General features: G+C 45.9%; 1 protein-coding gene across 1 annotated transcript in view; it reads left to right on the top strand.

The window, feature by feature from the left end:
* Positions 1-6,061: 6,061 nt before the first annotated feature.
* Limd1 (LIM domains containing 1) overlaps positions 6,062-25,599 on the top strand; it is a 42,044-nt gene continuing 22,506 nt past the window's right edge. The window contains exon 1 of the mRNA XM_021206564.2: positions 6,062-8,005. Within this exon, the coding sequence (XP_021062223.1) occupies positions 6,625-8,005 (1,381 nt within the window). The 5' untranslated portion in view covers positions 6,062-6,624. The remainder of the gene's footprint in view (positions 8,006-25,599) is intronic.

The following is a 25,599-nucleotide window of genomic DNA, read 5'->3' on the forward strand; positions in this document are numbered from 1 at the left end:
CCCTCTTCTGGAGTGTCTGAAGACAGCTACAGTGTACTTACATATAATAAATAAATAAATCTTTAAAAAAAAAAAAAAAGAAAGAAAGAAAGAAAAGAGAGAGAATGAGAGAAAGAAAGGAAGGAAAGAAGAGGAAGAGAAAAAGAATATTCCCTATAGCTGAGTTTTATGGAGACATTTTCTCAATTGAGGTTCCCTCCTTTCAGATGACTCTAGCTTATGTCAAGTTGACATAAAACTCACTAGGACACAGTGAGACCTCATTGTAAATCATCCCCCCACCATGTCTGTGAGGAGGAAATTGTTGAATGATTCCTGAATCAACCAAGAAGAGGAATATCAGCTGCACATAGAACAATGTGAGATTTCTGAAATTATTGTTCAATTAAAAAAGCCAGAAGCAGTGAACTTATAAACCTTTTTTGTTTTAAAAACAGGATGAGCAGGGTGATGGTGGTATATGTCCTTAATACCAGGACTCTGGGAGACAGAGGCAGGGGGAGCTCTGAGTTTGAGGCCAGCCTGGTCTACAGAGTGAGCTCCAGGACAGCCAGGTCTACACAGAGAAACAGAAGCAAACAAAAAAGGTGGACATGTCTCCACATACGTTGGGAAGGGGATTATGCCTGGTTCTGCAGAGGACACTGTTGGCTGTGACTTGGGGTAGAAAGGACATCTTTGCCACTGTATACTCATTTGTTCCTTATGAAGTTGAAGTCATGCTGGTATATTATTTTGTGTATTTATGTGTGCATGTGGGTATGGAGGCCAGAGTTCAACCTTATGAGCCATCTACCTAGCTTTTTGAGACAGTCTCCCATTGGCCTAGAGCTCACCAAATAGGCAGGCTGTCTGGCCATAACCTCAGGGATCTACTGCTTCATAGTTGGGATCACAAGTATGCCTGGCATTTTACATGGGTTTGGGAGTGCAAACTTAGGTCCTCATGATGAGTCAACTCCCCAGCTGTAGTGAGTGTTATTTTAAAAAAAGGAAAAGTAAGCCTGAGACTGAGGCCAACCCAGAGCCAGCTCAGGTGTCTCGTTCAGTACCTGCTGTTGTTCTTTGGGAGGGCTGATGGATGTTAGGCATTTTCAGCCATGTGAACATGTGATCAGGCACATGGCTCCAGCTACTGTGTGCTGCAGTAGACAGTAGTAGGCAGGACTAGGTAGGAGTAGAGTTTTGCTGGCCTGGCATAGGCCACACACACAGAGAGAAAGTAAGGTCATAGTCCCAAATTCTGGGTCTGACCTGGCAGTATTCTAGGACAGAAAATGATGAAACAAAGGTTCATTACAGGCAGCAGGAAAGGGCCTCAAGGCAGCTGCTTTTCTCCATTCATTGGACTGTTCCTTGGGGAGGCTTGGGGCCAGAGAAGCCTGAGGTTCAGGAAGTAGATTTGGAGCAGCCAGCACTTCCTGGCCTGTTCTGGTCATCAGTGGGATGGAAAAAGCTCAAAGGAACCTTGGTGGCTAATTCTTCATCCATCTCCTCAGCTGAAATATAAAGATTCTATTCAGAGCTCTCCCTGCAGTGGGACATAGTTTGGGACACACACAGCATTGTGCACAGGGACATTTCCTATAGCCAAGCAAAAGTCATAGAAAGGCCCTTTCAGTTCACTGCAACGTAAGCAGGACTCTATTTAAGCCAAAAGACCTTTGCCTCGTGGGTCTGGTAGCTCCATGAATATAGTCATGAACCTGGAGGCCACTGGACTTGAGTTTTCATAGGACCCTGAGTCTATAATTCTTTACACACGTCTATATTTAAAACATACATGTCTTCATGTAGACAGTTTTCTTTTTTCCAGTTCAGGGCTCAAACCAAGAGTCACACATGCCAGGCAAGTCCTCTTCCACTGAACTACATCCTAAGACTTCCTACATTTTTGAGACAGGGTCTCACTGTAGCCCAGACTGACCTGGAACTCACTATTTAGCTCAGGCTAGCCTCAAACTCTTGCAGAAATTACATGCCTAGTTTGTAAACAGATATTCTTAAATATATTTTATATTAAAATGCACATACATGCACATATACCTGTATGAGAACACACTGTTTCGTATCCTTTCTTTTTTGTGGTTGCTTTTGTTTCGTGAGACAAAGTCTCAAACACTCTTATTAGGATATGACCTTCAACTCCTGCTCTTCCTGCTTCTACCTCCCAGGTTCTAGGATTACAGGCACAGACCACCACATCTAGCTCAAGTCATACTCCTGACTAAACCATGCATCATTAGCATTCATGAAATATGCTTTGGTTCAAATATTTGGTTACAAGATAATCAGTTAAACTTTACAGAAGGATTGCAGAGACACACGAGATTACAAAGATAACAGTATGGCTTTTATTTCTGTAAGCTTGAGTAACCAATTAAGGTTTTCTACCTGTAGGTTCCAAAACCTGTGAACCCTTTTCTATTGCCCCGCCTTTTTTTTTCCCCCTTTTTGGGGGAGTGTCAAGTGACTGTCGTGTATCAGGTACTATTCTGAGTTCCTTGGGGTACAATAGTGAAGCAAAGGCCCATGGTTTGGCAAGGTTTGCATTTTAATCGAGACTGATAAAACACCAACAAGGAAAAAGCTCCCTGTGTGTCAGGGAGAAATGTGATGGAGACAATGCTACGATGCTGCACTTCCTCAGGAAGTGGGCTTGAGTGGGACCTGGAAATCGCTTATCTTAGGAAGGGGTTTTTAGGGAAATGCCTATACTTGGTACACTGCTCCTAACTGGCCATAGCTGGTCCTGATTAGATCCAGCTCTCTCTCTCTCTCTCACCAATACCTACATATACTCAAACGGATTGAACTAGAGAAACACAAGCTATCAAGGTGAACTCACTTTGGTGAACTTTATGCTCAGAGGCTCCAGGTGGGGCTGAGCAGCTCAGAGGACCTTCCTGTCTTCTGGGCCACTCAAACTCTTGTTCCACAAGATGGCCAGTTTCCAACAGGCACTTCCCTGATTTCAGCTACCCACTCACTTCCTTCTCCACTGGGGGGAAAAAAATCCAGGCCATTAGAATGGCTTCCATTCTATTAATAAGATCTCAGTGTCATTGTCCTTACTAGCCCATTGCTTGCTCAAAATCCTTCCTCTCTATGACTGTGCAGGACAGTGCACTGGAGTTCAGGCCTGGTCTCTGCAGGATATCTCCCCACACTCCGCTTCCTTCCACATTAACAATGCTTTCTCCACAGGCCATATCCACCAGGTCATTCCTGCCAGCTTTGAAACAGGCTCCACTACCTACAATACGTTTTCAGTTTCTAAGTTTTATAGTGCTGATGGTCAAAATCAGGGCTTTGCCTATGATAGGCAAATGATCTTCCACTGAGACAAATCTCCAGCTCAGCTCTCTCTCTCTCTCTCTCTCTCTCTCTCTCTCTCTCTCTCTCTTGAGTCAGTGTCTCACTAATTTGTCTATGTTAGCTTTGAACTTACTTTTCAGTCCAGAAAGGCCTCAGACTTATGACTCTCCTCTTAAGTAACTCGGATTACATCACCAGAGCTAGAAATATTTTGCCTTTTAAACAACTGATAGGCAAGAATGAATACATTTAAAAAATATCCACCCATCCATTTATCCACTAATTCATCCCTTCATTTAATGTGTGTACATTGGAGGAGTTTCTGGAAATCAAACTCAGGCCATCAGGCTTGGCAGCAAGTGCCTTTACCAGCTGGACCATCTTTACAAGCCCTGAACACATCTTTTGAGATACTAGTCAACACATGTTTTCAAGTACATGAAACAGACAAAAGTGACCTATATTAAATAATTTTGGTGTTAAATAAATGTGCACAGAATTACAATTTTTTCAGTCTCTTCAGTATTGAACAGCATTGGTAAAACATTCAAACATTGTGTATGGGTGTTTTGCTCACAAGTTTGTCGTATCACATGCATGCAGTGCCTAGAGAGACCAGAAGAGGGTGTTGAGGCTGTTGTGAGCCACCATGTGGATGCTGGGAATCAAACCCAGGTCCTCAAAAATAACAGCTACTACTCTTAACTACTGACCCATCTCTCCAGCCCATTTCCCGCACTTCTAAGGATCACTTGCATAATGGTATATTGGATGCCATCTTTATAAGCTGCTGTTATTATTACTGTAGTTGTTCTGGGGATAGAACCCAGGCCTCACATATGCCCAGCAAATGTTCTATCACTAGGTTGTAGCTCTGGGTATAGGAGATTCTTTTAAAATAAAAATATTTATTCCTGGGCTGGAGAGATGGCTCAGCTGTAAAGAGCACATACTGTTCTTGCACAGGATTGGAGTTCAGTTCCCAGTACTTACACAGGGTGCCACATAGCCACCTATAACTTTAGTTCTGGGGTTTCTGATTCTCTCTCTGGCTTAGAAGAACATCTGTCCTCTCCCCTCCCCCACCTCCCTCTCCCCCTCCCACCTACACATACACATAACACATATACATATAATTTAAAACTAAAATAACTTTAAAACCTAGTTTTAGTATACTGCTTTATAAGGGGACTCACTCATCAAATTTTATTGTGCAAATAGACTTCCCATCCCTCAGATGCTGTAAAACACAAATCTGGGGTTAGTAGTTTGGGGCTGGAGCCCAGAACTCTTCATTTTCAACAAGTATCCTGGACATTCAGAGTCTACAGGACAGGGAACCATTCTTGTATTTATAGAATATAAAAATATAAGCACTTTCATATATATTATCTTATTTGTTCCTCGTCATAGTCTAAAGAGATTTGCCAAGACACATATGTTCAACCAAACCCTGCGCATACACAGGTGTAATGAAGTGGATAGCTGATTAGCTGATAAACCAAAAGGGGCATGCAGACAAATAAACAGCTAGAGTTGACCCTCCATACCTAGAGCTCCACATCTGAACAAGGGGAAAATACTCAGGAAAAAAAAAAACGTGTTTATGTTAAACACATTCAGATTTCATTTTCTTGTCATGATTCCTAAAAAACAACAAAACAAAAACAAACAAAACTGCTGAGAACCATTTGCATAACGTTTACATCTATTAGGTAGTATGAGGAGAGACCTGGAAACATTTAAAGATGGGAGAAAGCCTGCAGGTTAGTGATTTCAGTATCCCTGGATTTAAATAGTGTTCAAACCAAGCAGGAAATAAAGGGGTTGTGGGTGGGGGTAACTTTACGGGAGGTGATTTTAGCTGGGAAGGAAAGAGGAGACACCAGAAGCTGATCAGCAGGCTCTAGGCAGGCACTATTAAGTTCCATCCACCGGGAGTTCAGGCAGGGAAGGCCCCAAATCAGAGGGAGGGTAGGCGGGCCAGTCACGCCTGTTTGTAGGAGAAGTGAAGGCGTGTTATAAGTCTTGAGTAGGCCTTGAGGGTTGAAGTTCAAGAGTGACAGGCCTGGGATTTGTTTTAGATCACGCTGGCGGCTGTGTGGGAAACGTAAACTATCCCCAGTCACCTCATAGGAGCTATGTGAGTTATGTAGAGCCATGGCAACCTGGAGTGGTGAGAACCAGCTTGCGGTTCAAGAAACCCAGTACTGACAAGCCTCTCTGGGCACACTTAGGACGTCCAACACAAATGCGTTCGAAGGCATCACTTTAATCCTCGCCCCCCACCCTTTTCTTTCTTTCAGAGGATCTGAGCCCCCATCTGTGCTTTGCTGGTTATGTGAACCTCTGAGGCTCTTGTCCTTTGCCTCAGCCTCTCTGCAAAGAGACCCCGTCCCAGTAACACCCTAGGTTTTGAAGTCCGACTCATGACTTTTGAAGTCCGACTTCAAGCAGCGGAGGGTCTGGATACCGAACTCCAGACACCTTGTTCCTTCCCTGAAGACTTCCCCAGCGTTGCCAGGGGTGGAGCCCGTGCAGCACACTCGAGGGAACCCGAGGGAGGCTTGGCGCACCCTCGACTCTCCAGCAGCGGAGGGAAACTGAACAGTCCGCAGCAGCAAAAGTACTGCAGGAATTGCAACTCTCTCCCGGTGCCCAGCGAGGGACGCCAAAGCTCGGCGTGCGCTTCACTGGCCTGCAGGGGGCGCCCCGCCCCGCCCCGTCCCGCCCTCCAAGCCTCCGCCCGCGCCCCTGCGCGGCCCGGGGCGGGCGCAGCCGGCCAGCGAGCTCCGGGGATTGACTACCCGCGCGCTCACTTCCGCGTCCCGCCGCCGGCCGCCGCCATCGGACAATGGGCCGCGCGCCGCGGCTGCAGTGAGCTCTGCTGGATCCGGCCACCGGCCCCAGGCCAGGGGCTGCCCAGTGCGACTGCAAGTTCGATTGTTCGACGTGGATGTGAGTTTACTTTTTTCTGTGTACGTTCTCTGTCTTCTTTCGCCTGTTTTGGGTTTTATGACTTGGAGAAGAGAACTTTTCTAAGCAGGCCTGGCACGGCTGAAGGCTGCTCTGTCCCCACGTGGACGCTCCCCAGGGGAAAAGAAGTCTGAAAGTAAACTTAGCCCCCCTGGCCTGAAGGCCTCAACTTTGGCTGGACTGTAAGTTTGGGAGTCATGACCTTCTTGCTGGGCAGGTGGGAATCTTTATCTGCCTTAGGCTGGACCTGAAACCTCAGCCAGCACTCAAATCTCCCCCACCACATTCACACCTTGAACCAGGGCTAGGCCCCGGACACTGATCTACAACATGGATAAATACGATGATCTGGGCCTTGAGGCCAGTAAGTTCATCGAGGACCTGAACATGTATGAGGCCTCCAAGGATGGGCTCTTCCGGGTGGACAAGGGTGCTGGCAACAACCCAGAATTTGAGGAAACTCGAAGGGTGTTCGCGACCAAGATGGCCAAAATCCACCTCCAGCAGCAGCAACAGCAGCAGCTCCTACAGGAGGAGGCCCTATCCAGGGCAGGCAGAAGCCCTGTCGACGGTGGGAACCGTCAGGGTGCGAGCAGCAAGCTGGCTGCAGATGGGGCCGCAAAGCCTCCTCTGGCTGTGCCAACAGTGGCACCTGTATTAGCTACCACCACTGCGGCCGCGCAGCCCTCATACCCATCTCAGGAGCAGAGGTCCAGGCCGTCTGCCCATGGCGCAAGGCCTGGCAGTCAGAGCTGTGGTTCCAGGGAAGGACCTGTGAGTTCCCAGAGACCTGCTTTACACGGTCTGGGTCCCTCCTGTGAAGACCCTTCCTGCCTCACTCACGGGGACTATTATGACAATTTCTCTTTGGCAAGCCCACAGTGGGGTGATAAACCAGAAGGGTGCCCCAGCATGAGTCTGGGTGTAGGGAGTGGATGGCCTGGTTGCCCAGGGAATGACTCCACATTGCCCAGATCCTGTGGAGATCGGCACCCTTACCAGCCGCAGCTCTCCGTGTGCTCTGGCAGGTCTTTTGAAAGTGGCATCAGTGGCCAGGACGGTGGCATTGGTGGCCATAGCAGTGAGAAGCCGACAGGCCTTTGGTCCACTGCCTCCTCTCAGCGAGTGAACCTCGGCTTTTCTTCCATGGGCTTGGAGAATGGGACCTCCGCTCAACCCAAGGGCACAACTGTTTCAGCACCGATGGTCCCTAGCAGCGCCAACCAAGGAACTTGTCCGAAAAGAGATTCAGTTCTGAGATATGAGGCTTCAGGCAGGGTCTTCAAACCCCTTGTGGACACTCAGCCTTGGCTCCAGGATGGGCCCAAGTCTTACCTCTCTGTTTCTGCTCCACTATCCTCAACAGCTGGCAAGGACAGTGCCCAGTCAGGTGTGACCACCGGGCTGGATCCTAAGTTTGGATGCGTGGAGTCTGGCACTAGTCCCAAGCCCAGCCCCACCAGAAACGTCCATCCGGTAATGTCCACTCCATCTGAGTTATCTTGTAAAGAGAGTCCTCCCAGCTGGTCCACTGACAGTAGCCTGGAACCTGTGCTCCCAGAGAGCCCCACCCCCTCCAGGGTGAGATTGCCCTGCCAGACCCTCGCGCCAGGCCCTGAGCTTGGACCCTCCCCTGCGGAATTGAAGTTGGAAGCCCTCACCCAGCGTCTGGAGCGAGAGATGGATGCTCACCCCAAAGCGGACTACTTCGGTAAGTAAGATGCTTTGGAGTTGCCTGTGGTGGAGCGATGGGGTCCCCACCAGGATGCTATTATTTTCTTCTTCCTCTTTCAGCTACTTCTGCTCCTTTAGAAACTTGAAAGCAGCTGTGGGCAGAAAGCAGCCTTTGCATATGGGAGTTACCCATGTATGCAGAGTGAAGCAGGGTGGGATTGCTCATAACTGCCCTCAAAAAGGGGAAATGAAGCTGGGAGGTGGTGATGCTGGCCTTTGGAGGCAGACGCAGGAGGATCTCCGAGTTCGAGGCCAGCCTGGTCTATTATAGCTAGAGTTCCAGGACAGCCAGGGCTACACAGAGAAACCCTGCCTTGACAAACCAAACCAAACCAAACAAACAAACAAAAAAGAGGGAAGTGCTGTGAGTTTGCAGTACCACCTCAAGCTCCTTGCAGTGACTGGCTTGAGCTGGCCAAATTTGTGGTTGTTCTACATGGTGTAAGAGTGTGGAATGCGTGCCTTTTGTTTCTTGTCTGCTGTTCATATGGTGGTTCTGCAGGTAGCCATGGGCCAGCATCATATCTTTGCCCAGATGCTGGTTACAAAAGGAAATCTTTAGCCCCTCCCTGGATCTGCTGCAGCAGGAACTCAGGGTAAGATCCAAGAAGGAGAGAGGATTCTGCAGGATCACGAAAACGACTGGGACAGGTGCCTCTTGATTCAGTCCACACCCAGGCACCAGACATCGGCAGGTGATACCCACGGGTGTGGCCTGAAACAAGGTGAAGGTGCTTCTCGAGGCTTTCACCCAAAGTTGTAGATTTCATTCTCTCTTTTAAAACAAACAAACAAAAAAAACCACCACACACTCTTACAGACGACTGGCTTCGACTTTTATTTCTGCACGGGGTTTGGAGGCAGCAAGAAAGTGGCTGTATTCCTTTGTTGAGTTGCCTGTCTCATGGGAGGGTGGCTTGGAAAGACAGCCTGTGTTTAGGAGTCTGTGGCTTTTTTTATCTTTTAATTTTTTTTCTCTCTTTCTCCATTTTTGGCCTCTTGAGTAGTGGGTTCATGATTTCTCCGAAGTCCAAGTCCTACCAAACAGTGGCTTCGCCAGTAGAAGAGGCTGGGGCAGGGAAGGCCCTTGAGGGAAAGATGGTGGCTTTCCCCACTCTCCGAAAGAACTGATTTGTCCTGAGGCCTTACGAGTGTCACAAGCCCAAGGAGAAGGGCCATGGGTATATATGCAGTCCATAGTAGTACTGGGATCTGCTTATTATGAGCAGCTCTGGGAACCAGTGCTCACAACACTCAGCAACCAGAGGTCATGGTTGCTGTTAAATGGTTTCTTTTTAGATTTATTTTATTTTATGTGTATGAGTGTTTTGTCTGTGTGTATGTATGTGTACCACATGCCTGTCTAATGTTGGTAGAAATCAGGAGAGGGCATCAGATTGCCTGAGATTGGAGTTACAAATGGTTATGAGCCCCCATGTGGGTGCTGGGAATTGAACCATGGTCCTCTGCAAGAGCAACAAGTGCTCTTAATTGCTGAGCTAACTCTCCAGCTCCTTGTTTATTTTTTAAAGCACAAAGCACTATCCTGCTGTGAATTGCCCCATCTTGTTTGCAAAGCATAGCCTTGAAAAATAATATTTAGCTGGAGATGTAGTGGATCCTTTAATTTAAACTTATTAGGTTTATTAATTTAAAGTTCATAGAACCAAAACATCTATTCAGGGGCGACAGTTTATGTTCATCATCAGAGCAATGATATTGACCCATACTCTATTCATTCAGCCTCCAACAACTGATCAGCTGTCTGGGGTTGTGCTCTGGGCTAGGCCTTGGGAATTCATGGTGGATAGTCAGTGCAGTGCAAGCAGTAGGAAATGAGCAAGTACTAGGGAGAGAAGTATTAGAGTACGAGGATGAAGCCTTGTCCTGTGTGTGGGTGACATTACTTGTTTTGAACTGGGTCATGAAGTGCGGTCTCAACTGAGAAGATTGCATTTGGGTTTGAAGGGCAAGGGATGACAGGGCCACTGTGTATCTTTGTAGGGAAAGGGTGGAGTTTGTGGAGTTTATGCCAGGGGAGTCTGCCCTGTGGGTGCTTTGATGGTGGAGTGTCTGTCTCTGTCTGATCATGTGGCAGGGAAATCCCTCCCTTTAAGGACTCAGCGGGCAAGTTTTAACAGACCATATGCTTTCCTAGGCAGGCCCTCCCTTGCCTATAAAACAAATTGACTAGGCCTCATAGGCCCCCTCCCTAGGTCTCATAGCACTTGCAAGATTCGGTATATATTAATGGTTACCTTTTACTTCCAGGTAGAATATTGTTCCATGGCACAGCACTTTTGCCAAAGGCAGCTGAGGTATTCTCTCACTATCAGTCAGTAGAACTCTAGTGAGAAGCAAAAAAGACTGATGTTTGGTTTGTCAGCCTAGTGCCTTCCTGAGCTAGACTGGAGGTGTCTCTTGTGCTTCTGATTCTGGGCAGAGCATTTGACTCTTCCCCCTTCATGGTCAGTGAATGCTGTTGGATTCTGAAGATGCCCAGTTTCTGGGTATTTAATGGTTCCTAAATTTGCATTAACGGGGGAGGGGTAGGTGGGCACCATGGTGTGTACATGGAGGTCAGAGGAAAATTTGCAGGAGTCCGTTCTTATTTTACCACGTGGACCCTGGGGACAGGCTTGGCAGCAAGTGCCTTTACCTGCTGAGCCATCTTGCTGGCCCTGGTTTTTGATTATTTGTTAGCTCAGCACTAAAGGTACTTCTGGAACTTTGTGTGGATGTCGTTGTATGTTGATTTTTGTTTTAATTAATAATTTCAGACAAGGTCTTCTCACTCTATAGCTTAGGCTATAGCTCTCAGTGCCCTTCCTGTCTCAGCTTCATGAGTGATGTGACTATGGATATCAGCTGCTGCATCTGGCTCCTTTATGTGTCTAGGCGGGCCTTATTTCTTTCCACTCACCCCACTGTGAGTGACTCTGTGTTCTCTGGGACTCTTCTGTGGCTCTTTCTTGTCCATGAGGAAATATGATTGTGCATATTTGTGAAACAGTAGACAGCATACCATTTCAGCACAAAGGACAGGAGGCAGGTGGGGGCACTTGGTGCTGCCATTCCTCAGACTCCTGTCATTTCTTTGTGTTTCACAATCCTATTAGGTCTCTGGAAACATTCAGTCATATGTCCTCAGCTATTGTCATCACCCCTGTGTGTAAGACATGAGATGTCCCTCCTGTCCAGTCCTGGCCCATCCTTTCCTACCCTACCCAGTCCCTCCTCTGCTCTGATAACAACTGGTCTGTTCTCTGCTCCTTTGAAATCAACCCTTAACTTTTATGTCTGCGTGACAGTGTGTGGTATTTGTCTTTCTCTGCCTGGCTTACTTCATTTCATATGGTGAAAGCTGCTGACGCTTCTCAGGGATGCTTTTGGGCTCCCAGATTCCCTGGTGCTCATTGCTCCTAGAAGATACTGTTCATGCAGTACAGTTCTGTTCGCATGAAGATGCTCATGCCACAGAGAGGAGATGAAGATTCAGGGTGCCACTGCCTTGTTTATTTAGGCCCCATCTTTTCCTCCTCCCTCTGGGTCCTCTGCTCCCATACTAAGGCCCAAACAAAGTACCCATCTCAGCCTGGCTTTCTTGGAAACTGACTCTGAGACCTAATTTTGGAGGGTGCTCACTGAGTGGTACTTTTGGGGTCCATATCTGAGGTAGCAAAGTCCAATGTCATCCTGACCTGGCTTTCATACACTTCCTCCAGGGATCAGTCACTGGATGTGGGCTGCCCTGGGAGTTGGGTGACCCTGGGTGGAGTGTTTTGCAAAGCTGGGGTAGCCCCCCTAGGGCTGATGACAGGTGAAGCTACCCACCAGTCTCACACTAGCATCTGTGTCACTGTTCCATCCATGAAGCACCCATCATAACCCCACTTCTGGTGCTGGAGAGGACATGTAACCTTGGGTACCCTGGTTCTGATAATAGCTGCCAAGCATTGGGATACACTGTGGTCAGCTAATCTTCACAGCTCAGCCACAGTTATAAACAAGGAACTGTGGCACAAAGGTTCAATGACTTGCCCCCAGACCACCCAGTTTTTTTCTTTTAGGTCTCTTAGGGACTAGCTGGTCTAGCAAGTCTGGCTTAGGTATCCTCTGTTCATCTACCCAGGAGAATGCAAGCTCTTCCCCAGCTGGGAGAAGGCTCTGTGCCCCTCTGAGTACATGAGTGAGCATCTGCAGATGAGAATACATAGGTTGAAGAGTCTCCTTTCCCAAGAAGTGGAGAATGAACCTCTCCCCACCTACAGACACGGAGAGACTGACTTTATCTTCAGCTTTTCAGTGCTTGACCCTGTACTTTGGCACCAAGACACAGGATATGATTTCCCCTGGGAATGGCTCTGTCCCTGCCTGGGTCCAGCAAGCCCTGTGGGTTTCATTTTAGTGACTATGTAGGAGGTGAGTTGAGCAGCCTAAACAAGAAGCAGTCACAAACTGTCCTGTATGTTCTTCTATGTAATGTTTTTATTGTTTTTCTTTATGTTTACTTTTTTGAAACAGTGGTCTTATGTAGCCCAGGCTAGCCTTGAGCTCTTTATGTAGCTGAAGATGACCTTGGACTGCTGATCTTCTGCATCCACCTCCTGAGTGGTAGGATTACAGGCACTCAGGCCAACCTCTCTGTCTTAGGACCTTTTAAGCACATCTTATCTGACTTTGTTAGTGGCAGTATGAGGTGTGGGGCAGAATTCTAACCTGGGTGGAGATAATAGGCTAGACATGTAATAGAGGAGCACTCTCTAGAAGTCTAGAGCAGGGCAAACTACTCACAGAACAAACACAACCTGTCCTTAGCTTAAGATGACTATGGAGCACAGCATTACCTGAGAAGCCTCTGGAGCCTGTATAGTCATTGTTGTCCTCTGGGACTCACAGCAGAAAGCATGTGATTTGAGGTAGCATATCATTACATGAGAAAACGTGAAAACATATCTGTGGTGGTTTTGGCAGAAGCATTACATGCAGGAAAGGCAAATCCAATACCAGAACAAGCATCTACTCCAGTAAGAACAGAATGTTGACCTTCCATGGAGGTTCAATGTAGTCAACCTGTCACCAGGTTGCTGGCTGGTCATCTTGGGGAATGGTGCCATATCTGGGGCTCACTGTTGGTCTCTGCTGTTGGCAGATTGGCATTTAGCAACAGCTGTAGTCAGGTCAGCCTTAGTGAGTGGAAGTCCATGTTGCTGAGCCTAAGTATAACTCCACTTCTGGGACCAACTTTTGTATTAGTCAGAGTTCTCTAGAATTACAAAACTTATAGAATTGCCGGGCATGGTGGCGCACACCTTTAATCCCAGCACTCGGAAGGCAGAGGCAGGCGGATTTCTGAGTTCAAGGCCAGTCTGGTCTACAGACTGAGTTCTAGGACAGCCAGAGCTACACAGAGAAACCCTGTCTTGGAAAACCAAAACCAAAACCAAACAAAACAAAACTTATAGAATTAATCTCTCTGTCTTCCTGTCCTTCTGTCTCTGTCTCTGTCCATATATATATATATATATATATATATATGGAATTTATTGAAATGATTTATAGGGTGCAGTCCAACTAACCCAACAACAATGGCCATCCCTGAATGGGAAGTCCAAGAATCTAGTAATTTCTCAATCCCATGAGGCTGGGCGGTTCAGCTGTCTTCTGTATAAAATCTACCCCTAGTCAACTTGGTACAAATCATATCTCCCTTATGTCCAAATGAAAACAATAACCAGGTCATAATAACACCTAGATAAAACTATCCCTTGTTCAACTGCAAACATATAAATAATAAGCTTAGCTGGGTGGGATCTTGCCTTGACTACTCCCTAAATATGTTCATCTCCTTGATCATAGGATTTAGCTCCATTCTACTTCCAGTTGCCCCGTTACTTTCCGAACCATACATTTTGTATTTTTCCTTTCTAAGCTTGCTATACTTGATCAAAATACTCCTCCTCATAAGAGTCTAGGACAAGGTCTAAAATAGGTAGTTTTGAGACTTCAAAAAGTCACTGCACTTAGTCAAAATCTCTTTACCTTAGCCTCAGGTAGACTCTTTGGATAAGAGCAAAAAGCAGCCACATTCTAAACAAAAAAAAAAAAATCACACGAATGATCTCTAGGCAACATATTATAATATTCTTCTCCTCTGAAACCTCTTGAGCCAGCCCCCCACAATTCAAATCACCCTCAGCATCACTGTCTTCCATATTCCTACCAGGAAGGCTCATTAAGCCCCACTTAAAGCATTTTACTGCTTTCCAAATCCAAAGTCCCCAAATCCACATTCTTCCAAACAAAAGCATGGTCAGGCCTATCACAGAAATACTCTAGTACCTATTTCTGTCTTAGGGTTATATTATTGTAAAGAGACACCATAACCAAGGCAACTTTTATAAAGGACAACATTTAATTGGCTCTAGCTTGCAGTTTCAGAGACTTAGTCTGTTTTCATCATGGTGAGAGACATGACAGCATTCAGGCAGATATGGTGCTCTAGAAGGAGCTGAATGTTCTACATCTTGATCCAAAGGCAGCCAGAAGGAGACTGTCTTCAGCAGGCAGCCAGGAGGGTCTCTTCTGCACTGGGCAGAGCTTAAGCATAGGGCCTCAAAACCCACTCCCACAGAGATGCACTTCCTCCAACAAGGCCACACCTCTTAATGGTAGCACTTTCCATAGGCCAAGCATATTCAAGTCACCACAACGTCACAGTGTTTGGGGATGAGTAGAAATTCCATGGGTCATCTGAGCGAAATGAGGTCTAGGGATGGCCAGGAGTTAGAGATGTTGGTACACAGAAAGCTCTACTGCAGGATACGATATGAGGAATTGACAGAGGTGCCTTCCTTCTGTGTGGTCAGTGGTTAGGATTCAGACAGCATTTTGGTCCTCCGTGTCTTCTGAAAAACTTCTTCTCACTCACATTTCAGCTTTGTGCCTGCCCAGCTGTACTTTCCTGACATCTCCCTTCAGAGATGTCAGGGGCACATGACCAGGTACCCTCCAGGCTTCATTCAGAGCTGCACACCCCTCAATCAATCTCACAGATGGACCAGGCATCTGGGGCAATCCCTGCTGGGCCCTCTGTTCTTGGTTGAGATGATAGGAAAGGACACAGGGGTCAGAGTCTGATCTGGCACCATGATACGATCTGCACTTCCTCTAACGTCCCTAAGTACTTTGGCCTTGCTCACTCTGCAATCCCATCCCCACTAGTGTTCCCCCAACTGCCCTGGCTGTTCCAATAGATAGATACCTGCCTGCCAATCTCCCTCCAGGCATCCTGATTTTCTGGAAACAGAGCTGTAATTGACCTGGCTTCCTCACCAGCAGTTCCCTGTCCCATCATGCCTTCTCTCTGAGGTCCTCCCATCCTTGGGAGGCTGTGTTCCTACTCTTTTACTTTAACCCCACACCCCATTCCTCCTTTCAGAGCACTGATCTTTGACATGACCATTCTTGCTAGAGCTTCTAGAAATTTTTGTTTCTTTTTGTTTGCTGTGTACTTGCTGCTAGGAGGCAGCCTAAGGGTTAATGCTGAGAAATGTGTCTCTGCTGAGCCAGCAGCCTCGGAGCATCTTGTTCAGGCCCAGAAGTCTTAAGATGTGACACTGGGTATGATCAACATCTTGTCAGCCAAGAGTCTGAGCAACATCATTAGTTATTGTTGACACCTGGAGAAATCCGGATCTGGTTTCCTAGAACCATCTCCTTTCCAAACTGCTACAGAATTAGTAAAAGCTTTGTTTTTAGTTACATTTTCAATGACAAGTAGTAACCATTTTTCTTTGTATACTCTGAATAACACATAATTATCTTTGTATTTGCTTTTTGAGACAGGGTCTCATTATGTAGTCCTGGCTATCCTAGAACTTACTATGTAGACTAGCCTGACCTTGAGCTCACAGAGATCTGCCTGCCTCTGCCTCTGCAGTGCTGGGATTAGAATAGTGGTTCTCAACTTAATGCTTCAACCCTTAATATTGTTCCTCATGTTGTGGTGACCCCGTGCCATACAATTATTTCATTGCTACTTTATAACTGTAATTTTGCTATTGTTATGAATTATAATGTAAATATTTGATACCAAGGCTATCTGATATTTGACCCTTTTGGGAATCTTGACCTACAGATTGAGAACCACTGGATCAAAGGAAGTGGCCCTTATGCCTGGCTAAAAAACATATAATTAAAAAGACAAAATGTGTGTGGGTGGGGGGGGCTATTACACACCTACACTCCCAGTATTCTGTAGGAGGATTGCTCTAAGTTCAAGATCAGTCTGAGCTACATCATGAGACCTTGTCTCAAAAAAAAAAAAAAAAAAAAAGACACGAAAACAAAATTAAAAGGGGGTGATAAACTGAGAAGAAACGACAGTGGATACCTATGCTTGCTGCCATGACTTATGACCTGTGTGAATTCAGTCCCTGAAACCCACGTGGTGGGAATAGAGAACTGATGCCCATAAATTGTCCTTGGACNGGGGGGGCTATTACACACCTACACTCCCAGTATTCTGTAGGAGGATTGCTCTAAGTTCAAGATCAGTCTGAGCTACATCATGAGACCTTGTTGTCTCAAAAAAAAAAAAAAAAAAAAAAGTAAAATACAATTAAAAGTGTATTAAGAGCCAGGGAGATGGCTTAGTGGATACAGATGCTTGCTGCCATGACTTATGACCTGTGTGAATTCAGTCCCTGAAACCCACGTGGTGGGAATAGAGAACTGATGCCCATAAATTGTCCTTGGACCTCCTTGGACACACATATACACAAACACAGGCATGCTGTGATATGAGCAAATGTGCATGCCTGTGTTTGTGTATATGTGTGTGTGTACACATTAACTAATTATAAAAAGAAACAAAAAATTTAACTGCTTTAGAGTTTACCTTAAGAATAGTCATTGGTTTAAGAACAGCTGGGGCCACAAGTTTGTGGTACTTTTTCTTTTTTACTGGCATGTCCCTGGCCACCACCCTGGATGCCTGTGGCACTCTAGACAAGGCTGGGCCTCTGCTAATCATCCAACACAGAATAATGGCCTGGGGCCTCACACTGTTTGCCTTGGTCTTTCCTTCTGTGTCCCAGTGCCTCACATCAAGTAGGGTTCAGTGGATTTGTGCTAAAGAAATGGAAGGATGCTCCTTAGGGTGGGAAGATGTAAGGACTGGCTTTTTAACCAAGTTAGCACACTTAATAGTTGGGTAAAATTTATCAGGAACTTACTTTTCATAGCATGCCACATGTATTTTTAATCCTCTTTACAACCCTATTACCTCCCCTTTTACAGATGGGGAAAGTAAGGTGCGTAAGAGTTCAGTAATGTGCTTAGCCCACTGACCAAGCATCTTTGCTGTAGATCATGATCTCCATCCAGTATTTCTGGAAGTTCAAGGGCTTTCTGACTACAGAGCTTACTGGAGCTTCATTCTTCTCTGGCACCCACACTATCTAGAGTGGCTAGATACCATGCTGTAATAGGACTGTATGTGTTTGTATACAGGGAACATGGCTGCCCAGTGCCCGGTCTTTGACTGTTCATGTTCCACTAAGACCTGTGGGCTATGAGGAGTGGGATACACCATTGGGAGTGCTTGTGTGACCTCCCAGGGTGTTGTGGGAATAGCTGGAGTGGGCTAGACCACACTTTTCTTGGAAACATTCTGTATACTTGTCCCCAGGCAGTGTCCAGAGGGACACAAACCAAACTTAGATGAAACTATGCTAAGTATATCAGCCAAGCTGAACAGAAGCTTTACACTGAAACAAAACAGGTCTCCAGATTTTCCAAAACAAGGGGTATTGGCCAGAGAATATTTATATCTACTCCAGAGTTTGTTTTTCATTTTATCCCTCCTGGGGAAATAAGCTGGACATGGGTCTGACAGTCATGCTGAGAGAGACTTTCTACTTGACCATTTCAAGTAGATGACTTTAGGGTGTACAGCTGGGTTTTTTCTTTTTTAAGTTTTATAAGCTTTCGAGTGTGAACATATTTAGTTCCTTCCTCCTCTTTCTTGCTCTCTGTGATTTATCTCTGTGTCGTGAGATAGGGAGAACAGGTTTCTCTTGGTTATTTGAGGTTTGAGGAGAACATATCAGGAGCCTGTTGCACATAAAGTTATAGAAGCCTGCGGGATGCTGCTTATCTTTTAAGTTTTGAGAGCTATAATGACCAAGACCCTTGGAGGGCCAAGTGGACAAGTTCCCCACCCCCATCATGCAGAACCTGAGTCGGGTGATTGCATTACAGCAGCCCTGTGCTGGGCAACAGGTGGTGGCCATTTCAGGCAGCGTCAGTAGCAGGTTTGCTTCGGCTGCCTTCTGACCTTAACTGCAGCTTCTCCCTTCTCCCGAGCCTCCAGGCTTTCCTTTAGCAGGGTGGGACTACGTTGGCTCACATGGTCACACCCTGAGGTTTCTGAATCTGCTGGTGTCTCCTGCTCTCCTTCCACCACAGTTTGCTTCCTGATGACTCAGTAGAGTGGCAATTTTAGAAAGAGCTGGACCTCAGGGGCAGCTGTGGCTGGCTCCACAGAGTTTGCTGTCCCTGGTATTAACCAACTACATGGGGAGCAGGTCCCTAGTGTGCTGCTTTTGGATAGTGTGAGCCCGAGTATTTTATTTCAATCTTCTCTTTGGGGACTGGATGACCTGAGTTTTCAGGCAGTGAGGGTTTTCCCTGCTGTTGAATAGAAGGACATTCTCATCTCTGAGAGTAACAGTAGTTCAGGCAGAATCTTCAAATGACGACGACGACAATGATGATGTGTGTATATGTGTGTGTGTACATGTGTTGGTTAACTTGGATAGAGTCTTCTTTAGACACTGTAGATTCATCACTTGGAAAGGAGGAATAAGTTTATGTGTTGGTGAGCTTGAAAAATTTTCACCTTCTTCTGTAGAAAAGCTAGGGACAGTGGGGCTGCCTAGGGAAGGTGTGAAAAACATGTACACAGTGCCACATTTGCTTATATCTATGAAATCACCCAGGGTGTGGGGGTCTTTACAAGGTTTGAGTTGTGTTTATTTTGACTTGCTCTGGACCAGGCTCAGGTCACTGGCTAAGTGTGACTTCCCTGAAGTACCAGGAGCCACCTCTCTTCTTTAGTTCTTTGGCGTCTCATAGTGAGGCATTATGTTCCCTAGAGACTTATGGGGCTAACCAGTAGTTCTACTTTGAACTGGGGAGACAGGGATGGGGTGAAGTGGAGAGCAGTTGAAGCCCCCCCCCATGCTACCCCAAGGAGTTCATTGCATCACCTTCAAAATCTCCCAGCAGCCCAGGCCAGGTCTCCAAGACTATGTCGGGGTTGGCTCTCCAGAAATAGATGTGTGACAGAAAGACTGCTCTAGGGAGGGGAAAGAATGGCTCAGGATGTGGGGTGAATAGACAGAGGAGAAAGAAATCAAGGAAGCTGCAGGCAGCTTAGGCACTCACACGATGGGGGTAGGGTAGCTTCCGCCTGGTCCCTTAGAGAGCCCCACAAAATCCCCAGGGACAAGCTCACCAAATCCCAGGCAGATTGGGATAAAGTAGAGTTACGTGCTGGCTGGAACATGTGGTTCTCTTTGAAGGGACATTCCTATTATACTAAGTCAGACTTGGAGCTGTTTGTGGGAATGCAGAGTCACACAAACGTGGACCTTGCATCTGTCTCCTCTGTGCCTCTGTTTTCCCATAAGTTAAATGAGCATCTGGTTGTAGTGAAAACTGAGTTGGCTAATGTAGCTATCTGAGCTATCCAGTGTGGAAGACTGCAGACATGTAGCTCTTAAGCACATCACAAGGTGGTCCATCTGAGCTGAGAAGTCTTTTAAGCATGAAATGTACTCTGGAGTTTGATGATTTGGTGTGAGAAAGAATGCTTATTAGTATTCCTATATGAGCTGGGTGTTGTGGCTCAAACCTGTTATCCCAGCACTTTGGAGATAGAAACAGGAAGATACCAAAGTTCAAGGTCAATTTGCATATATATTATGTGAGATATATATCACATAAATTCTATGTAAAAATGAGACCTTTGGACACTACAGGCTAAGCAAAATGTTATTCAGTAGTTTCACTCTTGGAGTATACTGTTTGGAAATGTGAGACCATACTGGCCTGTCTCAATTTTTTGGAAGCACTCAGGGTAGAATATGGCAGATAGTGTGGGTCCCTTGCTGTTTAAGGTGCATTACTGTATTCTCAAAAGTACCAAAGCATCATTAGTTACTTTTCCCCATCTGAAAGATGATGCCAGGTGATGTGTTCAGAGACACGGAGTCTTAAGGATTTTGGGATTGCCATCCACTTCACAGCCAAGAAGGTTGTGCACCAGAGGCAAGGATGGGAGGAGTTCAGATGCAGCTTTGGGGTGTGTGCTCCCTAGGGAAAAGGTATAGATGGTCTGCAGTTGCTGCCTACACAGGGCAGGGTGGAGCAGGTGGTGATTACAGCTGAGATAACTTGCTGGTTCTTTAAATGTACTCTTCTGTTACTGAGTGAAGGCAGAGTACTAAGACTGCTCATCCCACAAAGGTAGCAAGCACTTCCTGTCCAGAAAAAGATGATTTGGGAATTGGCTCACTGGAGTCTGCAGGCTACCAGTCTGCTTGTCGATGCTCTTCCCTGCCATGGGGCTCTGTAGCTTTGCCTAGTCTTAAGCCTCCCTAGAGGCCTGTTGGGAGGGGAGGTGGCAGGCAGCCAAGTTGGGGCACAGGCTGGGAGGTGTTCCAGGCAGCTTCCACCCTTGGCCTGACAGAGCTGGGGCTGTGCGCTCCAGTGGCAAGGGTTTAACAGAGGCTCCTTGTTGACCAGCCAGAGGTCAGTGTGAGAAACTGAATAGACCGGAGCTGGCAGCAACCTCTCTTCTGCCTGTGGCCCATGACTGCAGCTCTCTGTATGACCCATGCATGGAAGTGGGTGTGTGGTGTGTGGAAGAGACAGCTCTGCCCAAATTCATAGCCAGAGAGCAAAGAATGGATGGTAGTTTGGGAGGTCTTTGCCTGCATTGAATGCTCAGCGGCAAGTCTATACGTCTAGTTAGTTCTCTCGTTTTCCGGCCCAGCTGTCATTTAGTGCCAGCTCAGCTGATATGCTCTGTCTACTCTTTGCAGTCACAGCCTTCCACACCCAGTCTCCATCACAGGAGAGTCGAGGAATTTGTGACTGTAGCTACAGGATTTCTCTGTAGAGGTCCTGGAACTGGCTGTCCTACAACTCACTTTGTAGACCAGGCTGGCCTCAAACTCAGAGAAATCTCCCTGCCTGTGCTTCCCAAGTGCCAGGATTAAAGGCATGCACTACCATGCCTGCCTGTGACTGGTTTTTAAGTCCCTTGTTTCCATGCAGCAAAATGTGCATGCATTTTGGAGGTTGGTATATTTTGACACTTATATACTCCAAAGAAGACAGAAAATAGTTCTGTCCTTCAGAAAGTTACCTCTTCCAAGTTAGTACCCATTCACAGACAACCCCTCTTCTGATTTTTAAAAAAACATCATTTAAGTGTTAGTACAGTTTTTTTGTTTTGGTTTGGTTTGGGTTTTTTTTTGTTGTTTTTTTTGTTTTTGTTTTTGTTTTTTTTTGGTTTTTTGAGACAGGGTTTCTCTGTATAGCCCTGGCTGTCCTGGAACTCACTTTGTAGACCAGGCTGGCCTCGAACTCAGAAATCCGCCTGCCTCTGCCTCCCAAGTGCTGGGATCAAAGGCGTGCGCCACCACTGCCCGGCTAGTACAGTTTTTAAAGTGACAGTTTTTTTCTTTATCTTGACTAGTTCCCAAATAAATGAGGCAGCGACTATAAGATTTACTTAGTCAAGCTTTTAGACACAATAGCTCAGCTGAATTAATCTACTTTAATTCTCTAAGATAATCTGGCTATGACTCAGCCAAGATCTCTGAGATATTTACATTTTAGTATCGATCTGGCTTTCTCTGCTCTAGGTGTTCTCCCATGGTGGCTTCTTGACCCTCTCCTCATTGCAAATCCTCTCTTCCTCTTTCTGTCCCCATCCCCTGGCTGGGATCAGAAATCCAGCCCTATTTTCTCCTCTACTCAGACACTGGCTGATCAGCTTTTATTGACAGAGATGGTTCCCAAAAGTCCAGAGACCGAAAGCATTGGATCCCCTGGACCTGGTGTTACAGGCAGCTGTGAGCCACTTGATGTGAGTGCTGCTGGGAAAGAGCCTTCCTCTGGAAGGAAGCAAGCTCACAACCACTGAGTCATCTCTCCAGCCCCCATTTAGTAGTTTTATTTTTATTTATGTGTGTAGAGGCACACATACTACAGCATGTACTTGGAGGCCACAGAACCACTCTCAGGATTCATTTCTCTCCTGTCATACGGGTTCTGGGGGTCAGATTCAGGTTGTCAGGTGTATCAGTCATCAGGGTTCTCTAGGGGAACAGAACTGATAGAAGGGATGAATCTGTCTGTCTGTCTGTCTGTCTATCTATCTATCTATCTATCTATCGACTATTTGGAAAAGGAACTTATTAGAATAGCTTACAGGCTGTGGCTCAGTTAGTCCAACAATGGCTATCTACAAAACGTAAAGCCCAAGAGTCCAGTAGCTGTTCAGTCCATGAGGCTGGATGCCTCAGTTGGCCGTGAGTACATGCTGGAACTCCCAAAGAAGTAGACTCTAGTGCCAGTGAAGAATGGACTTGGTAGTGAGAGCGAACAAAGTGCGCAGGCTTCCTTCTCCCATGTTCTTTATACGGCTGCCAGTAGAAGGTGTGGCCCAGATGAAAGGTGGATCTTCCTACTCAGGAGATCTGGATTAAAGGTGGATCTTCCTACTCGGAGATCTGGATTAAAGGTGGATCTTTCCACCTCAAAGCTTGGGTTAGAAGTGGATCTTCCCACTACAAATGATTTAATTGAGAAAAAGTCCCTTACTGGTATGCCCAGCCATTTGGGTTTTAGTTAATTCTAGATATAGTCAAAATGATAATCAAGAATAGCCAAAAAAAAAAAAAAAAAATAGCCATCACATACGGTTTAGGCAATAAGCACTTTACCTTGCCAGGGCATCCTTCTGGCCCCATTTAATAGTTTTGCTTGTTCTAAACCGTAATGTAAATGAATTCATATTGCATTTATATGTGGTTCCATGCTAACAAATCAATACTATATATTAGATAAGGTATCTTTGAACAGAAAGCACTAGTCAGGGTGAAGCAAAGCTAGCAGCAATTACATTTTTAGGCAGAGAGACATTAGACTGAAGCGGTAGCAGTTTTGAATGTTTCCTGCTCTTACAGAGGACCCAAGTTTGATTCCTAGAATCCATATTAGGCAGCCTGTGTGTGTGTTTCCATACTGAGATGCCAAGCTAGATAAACACGGCACCCCAAGAGCCACATCTTCAGCTCCTACTTATGTGCTTTTAAATGCTCAGTAATCTTATGTCAGAGGGAATTGTTTGAGGGAACATACTCTTCTACCCTTCAAAAGAGTCTAGGGATAAAAAACGAGCTGAAAACCTTTGAACGAAGTGCTTTTTTTCTTTTTTCTTTTTTTTTCATTCACTTGTTGGAAAAGTTATTTCTGTCTGGTTTCCGTGCTTTCCTGGGAGACTCACTTGGGTCACTTTTTCATTCAGGGATAGCCAGATCCTAATTTTATGCAAGTAAACATGAATGCAGACTTAGAGTACAGTACCTGACACTCCCCCGCCCCCCAATACGACAACTTTCTCCAGGGGTGACCAGGAGGAGTGTCAGGCATTTCATTATTAGGAAGAGTCCTCCTGTCCAGCCAGTAGTCTTTCTAAAGCTCTGTAGTCCGATACATCCTGTTAAGATCTGAAACCAGGTCCTCTGCTGCCTTTAGCCCCCTTTCCCATTCCTCCTGGGATGTTTAACCCTGGACAGGGTTGCTTCTGTCTCTTTCTGAAAGATGGCATGACATTCATGTCTGTACATGGTACACCATTCATTTACTCTACCAATTTTAAGCCAGGAAGTTTTATTAAGCAATATTTCCTAGGAATAAAAGCTTTAATGATATGCCCTGTATTCTACTCTAGGCTTCATAAAAAACTGATTGTAAAATCTCATTACTCTAGGGCTCATTAGTTAAAGCACTTGTCCCACAAGCAAGTGTAAGGATTGGAGTTTGGTTCCCCAGCACTCACAAATCCTGGGCAGATGTGGTGATCTGCCTTTAATTTCAGCTTTGGAAGGTGGAGACAGGGCATCCCCAGAGCAAGTCTAGCTATACTGGTGACCTCTGGGTTTGATGAGAGACTTTATCTCAGTGAATAAGATGGAAGGGAGATGGGGGATGGTTCCGGTATCAGCGTCGGACCTCCAGGTGCATGTGCATCGAAACTGGTCCCACTGGGGTTCAAGCAGCAGGACTGTTTGTTCTACGAGAGACTTAGGAAGAGACCTGTGCTGGTTAGTGCTTTACCCTCACAGCATTGCCCCCATGATTTGACTTCTGTCTCTGTAATTTTTTTAAGATTCATTTTAAATTGTGTCTGTGTCTGAGTCCAGAAGAGGACAATATATCCCCTTGGCACAGAAGTTACAGGCAGCTGTGAACTGCCAGATGTGGGTACTGGGAATGGAATTCTATAACAGTAATTTTAATATAAGTGTATGCAGTAAATTAATACAACATCTGTTTTCTTTATCCTAGCTAGTTTCCCAATGACACAGAGAGACCAAGATTTATTTTCAATTTAAAATACAATAACTAGGGATTATAATACTATTCTAATCCTTTAATCTAACCTGGCTACCTCCCAGTCAAGATCCCCAAGATACTTGCATTTTTTTATTGCTCTGGCCCTTTGGGCTTCAGGTATATTCTGTATCTCTCCAGATCCCCATGGCTGGCAGAAGTACCTTTACACTTTTTTTTAAAAAGATTTATTTATTTATTATATGTCAGGCATCAGATCTCATTCCAAATGGTTGTGAGCCACCATGCAGTTGCTGGGAATTGAACTCAGGACCTCTGGAAGAGCAGCCAGTGCTCTTCACTGCTGAGCCATGTCTCCAGCCCTCTTCTCTCTACTCTTCTCTTTATTGCCTAGTCACTGGCTTTTCCAGTTTTTATTGACAAGGCAGAGAATAAATGATGAACGTTGTTTACACAAACCTGAGACAGGAGATTCTTAACACAAATATTACAGTGCCCAGATTGCAGCAAGATGTAAGGGCAGAGAAATCAGCATTTGAACAACACGAGTTGTTCTTTACACAGTGCACAGTATCATTATGCCTTACAGAACTGTGGTCCTCACAAGAGCAGCACATGCTGTTAACTTATGAGCTGTCTCTCCAGCCTGGTTGGTATTGTTTTTTTGAGTATTCTTGGATTTCTTTGTCCTTTAGGCAGGATTCTGTGAAATTGTTGGGTCACATAGTGTGAGTTTTAAAAAAAATGTGTCTAATTGTCCTTTAAAAATGCTATGTGTCCTTTTGGGATTTCCCCCTAGAAGAGTGTGTCCAGGGGCAGTGGGCTGTCAGCAGGCTTAGTTGAAGTGAAGTGTGGTGTCTTAAACTCCCTCTTCCTTTGGGGGGGGGGGAGGGAGGCATTGAGGCCAGAAAC

This window comes from Mus pahari, chromosome 10, assembly GCF_900095145.1.
Source record: "Mus pahari chromosome 10, PAHARI_EIJ_v1.1, whole genome shotgun sequence".
Taxonomy (NCBI): domain Eukaryota; kingdom Metazoa; phylum Chordata; class Mammalia; order Rodentia; family Muridae; genus Mus; species Mus pahari.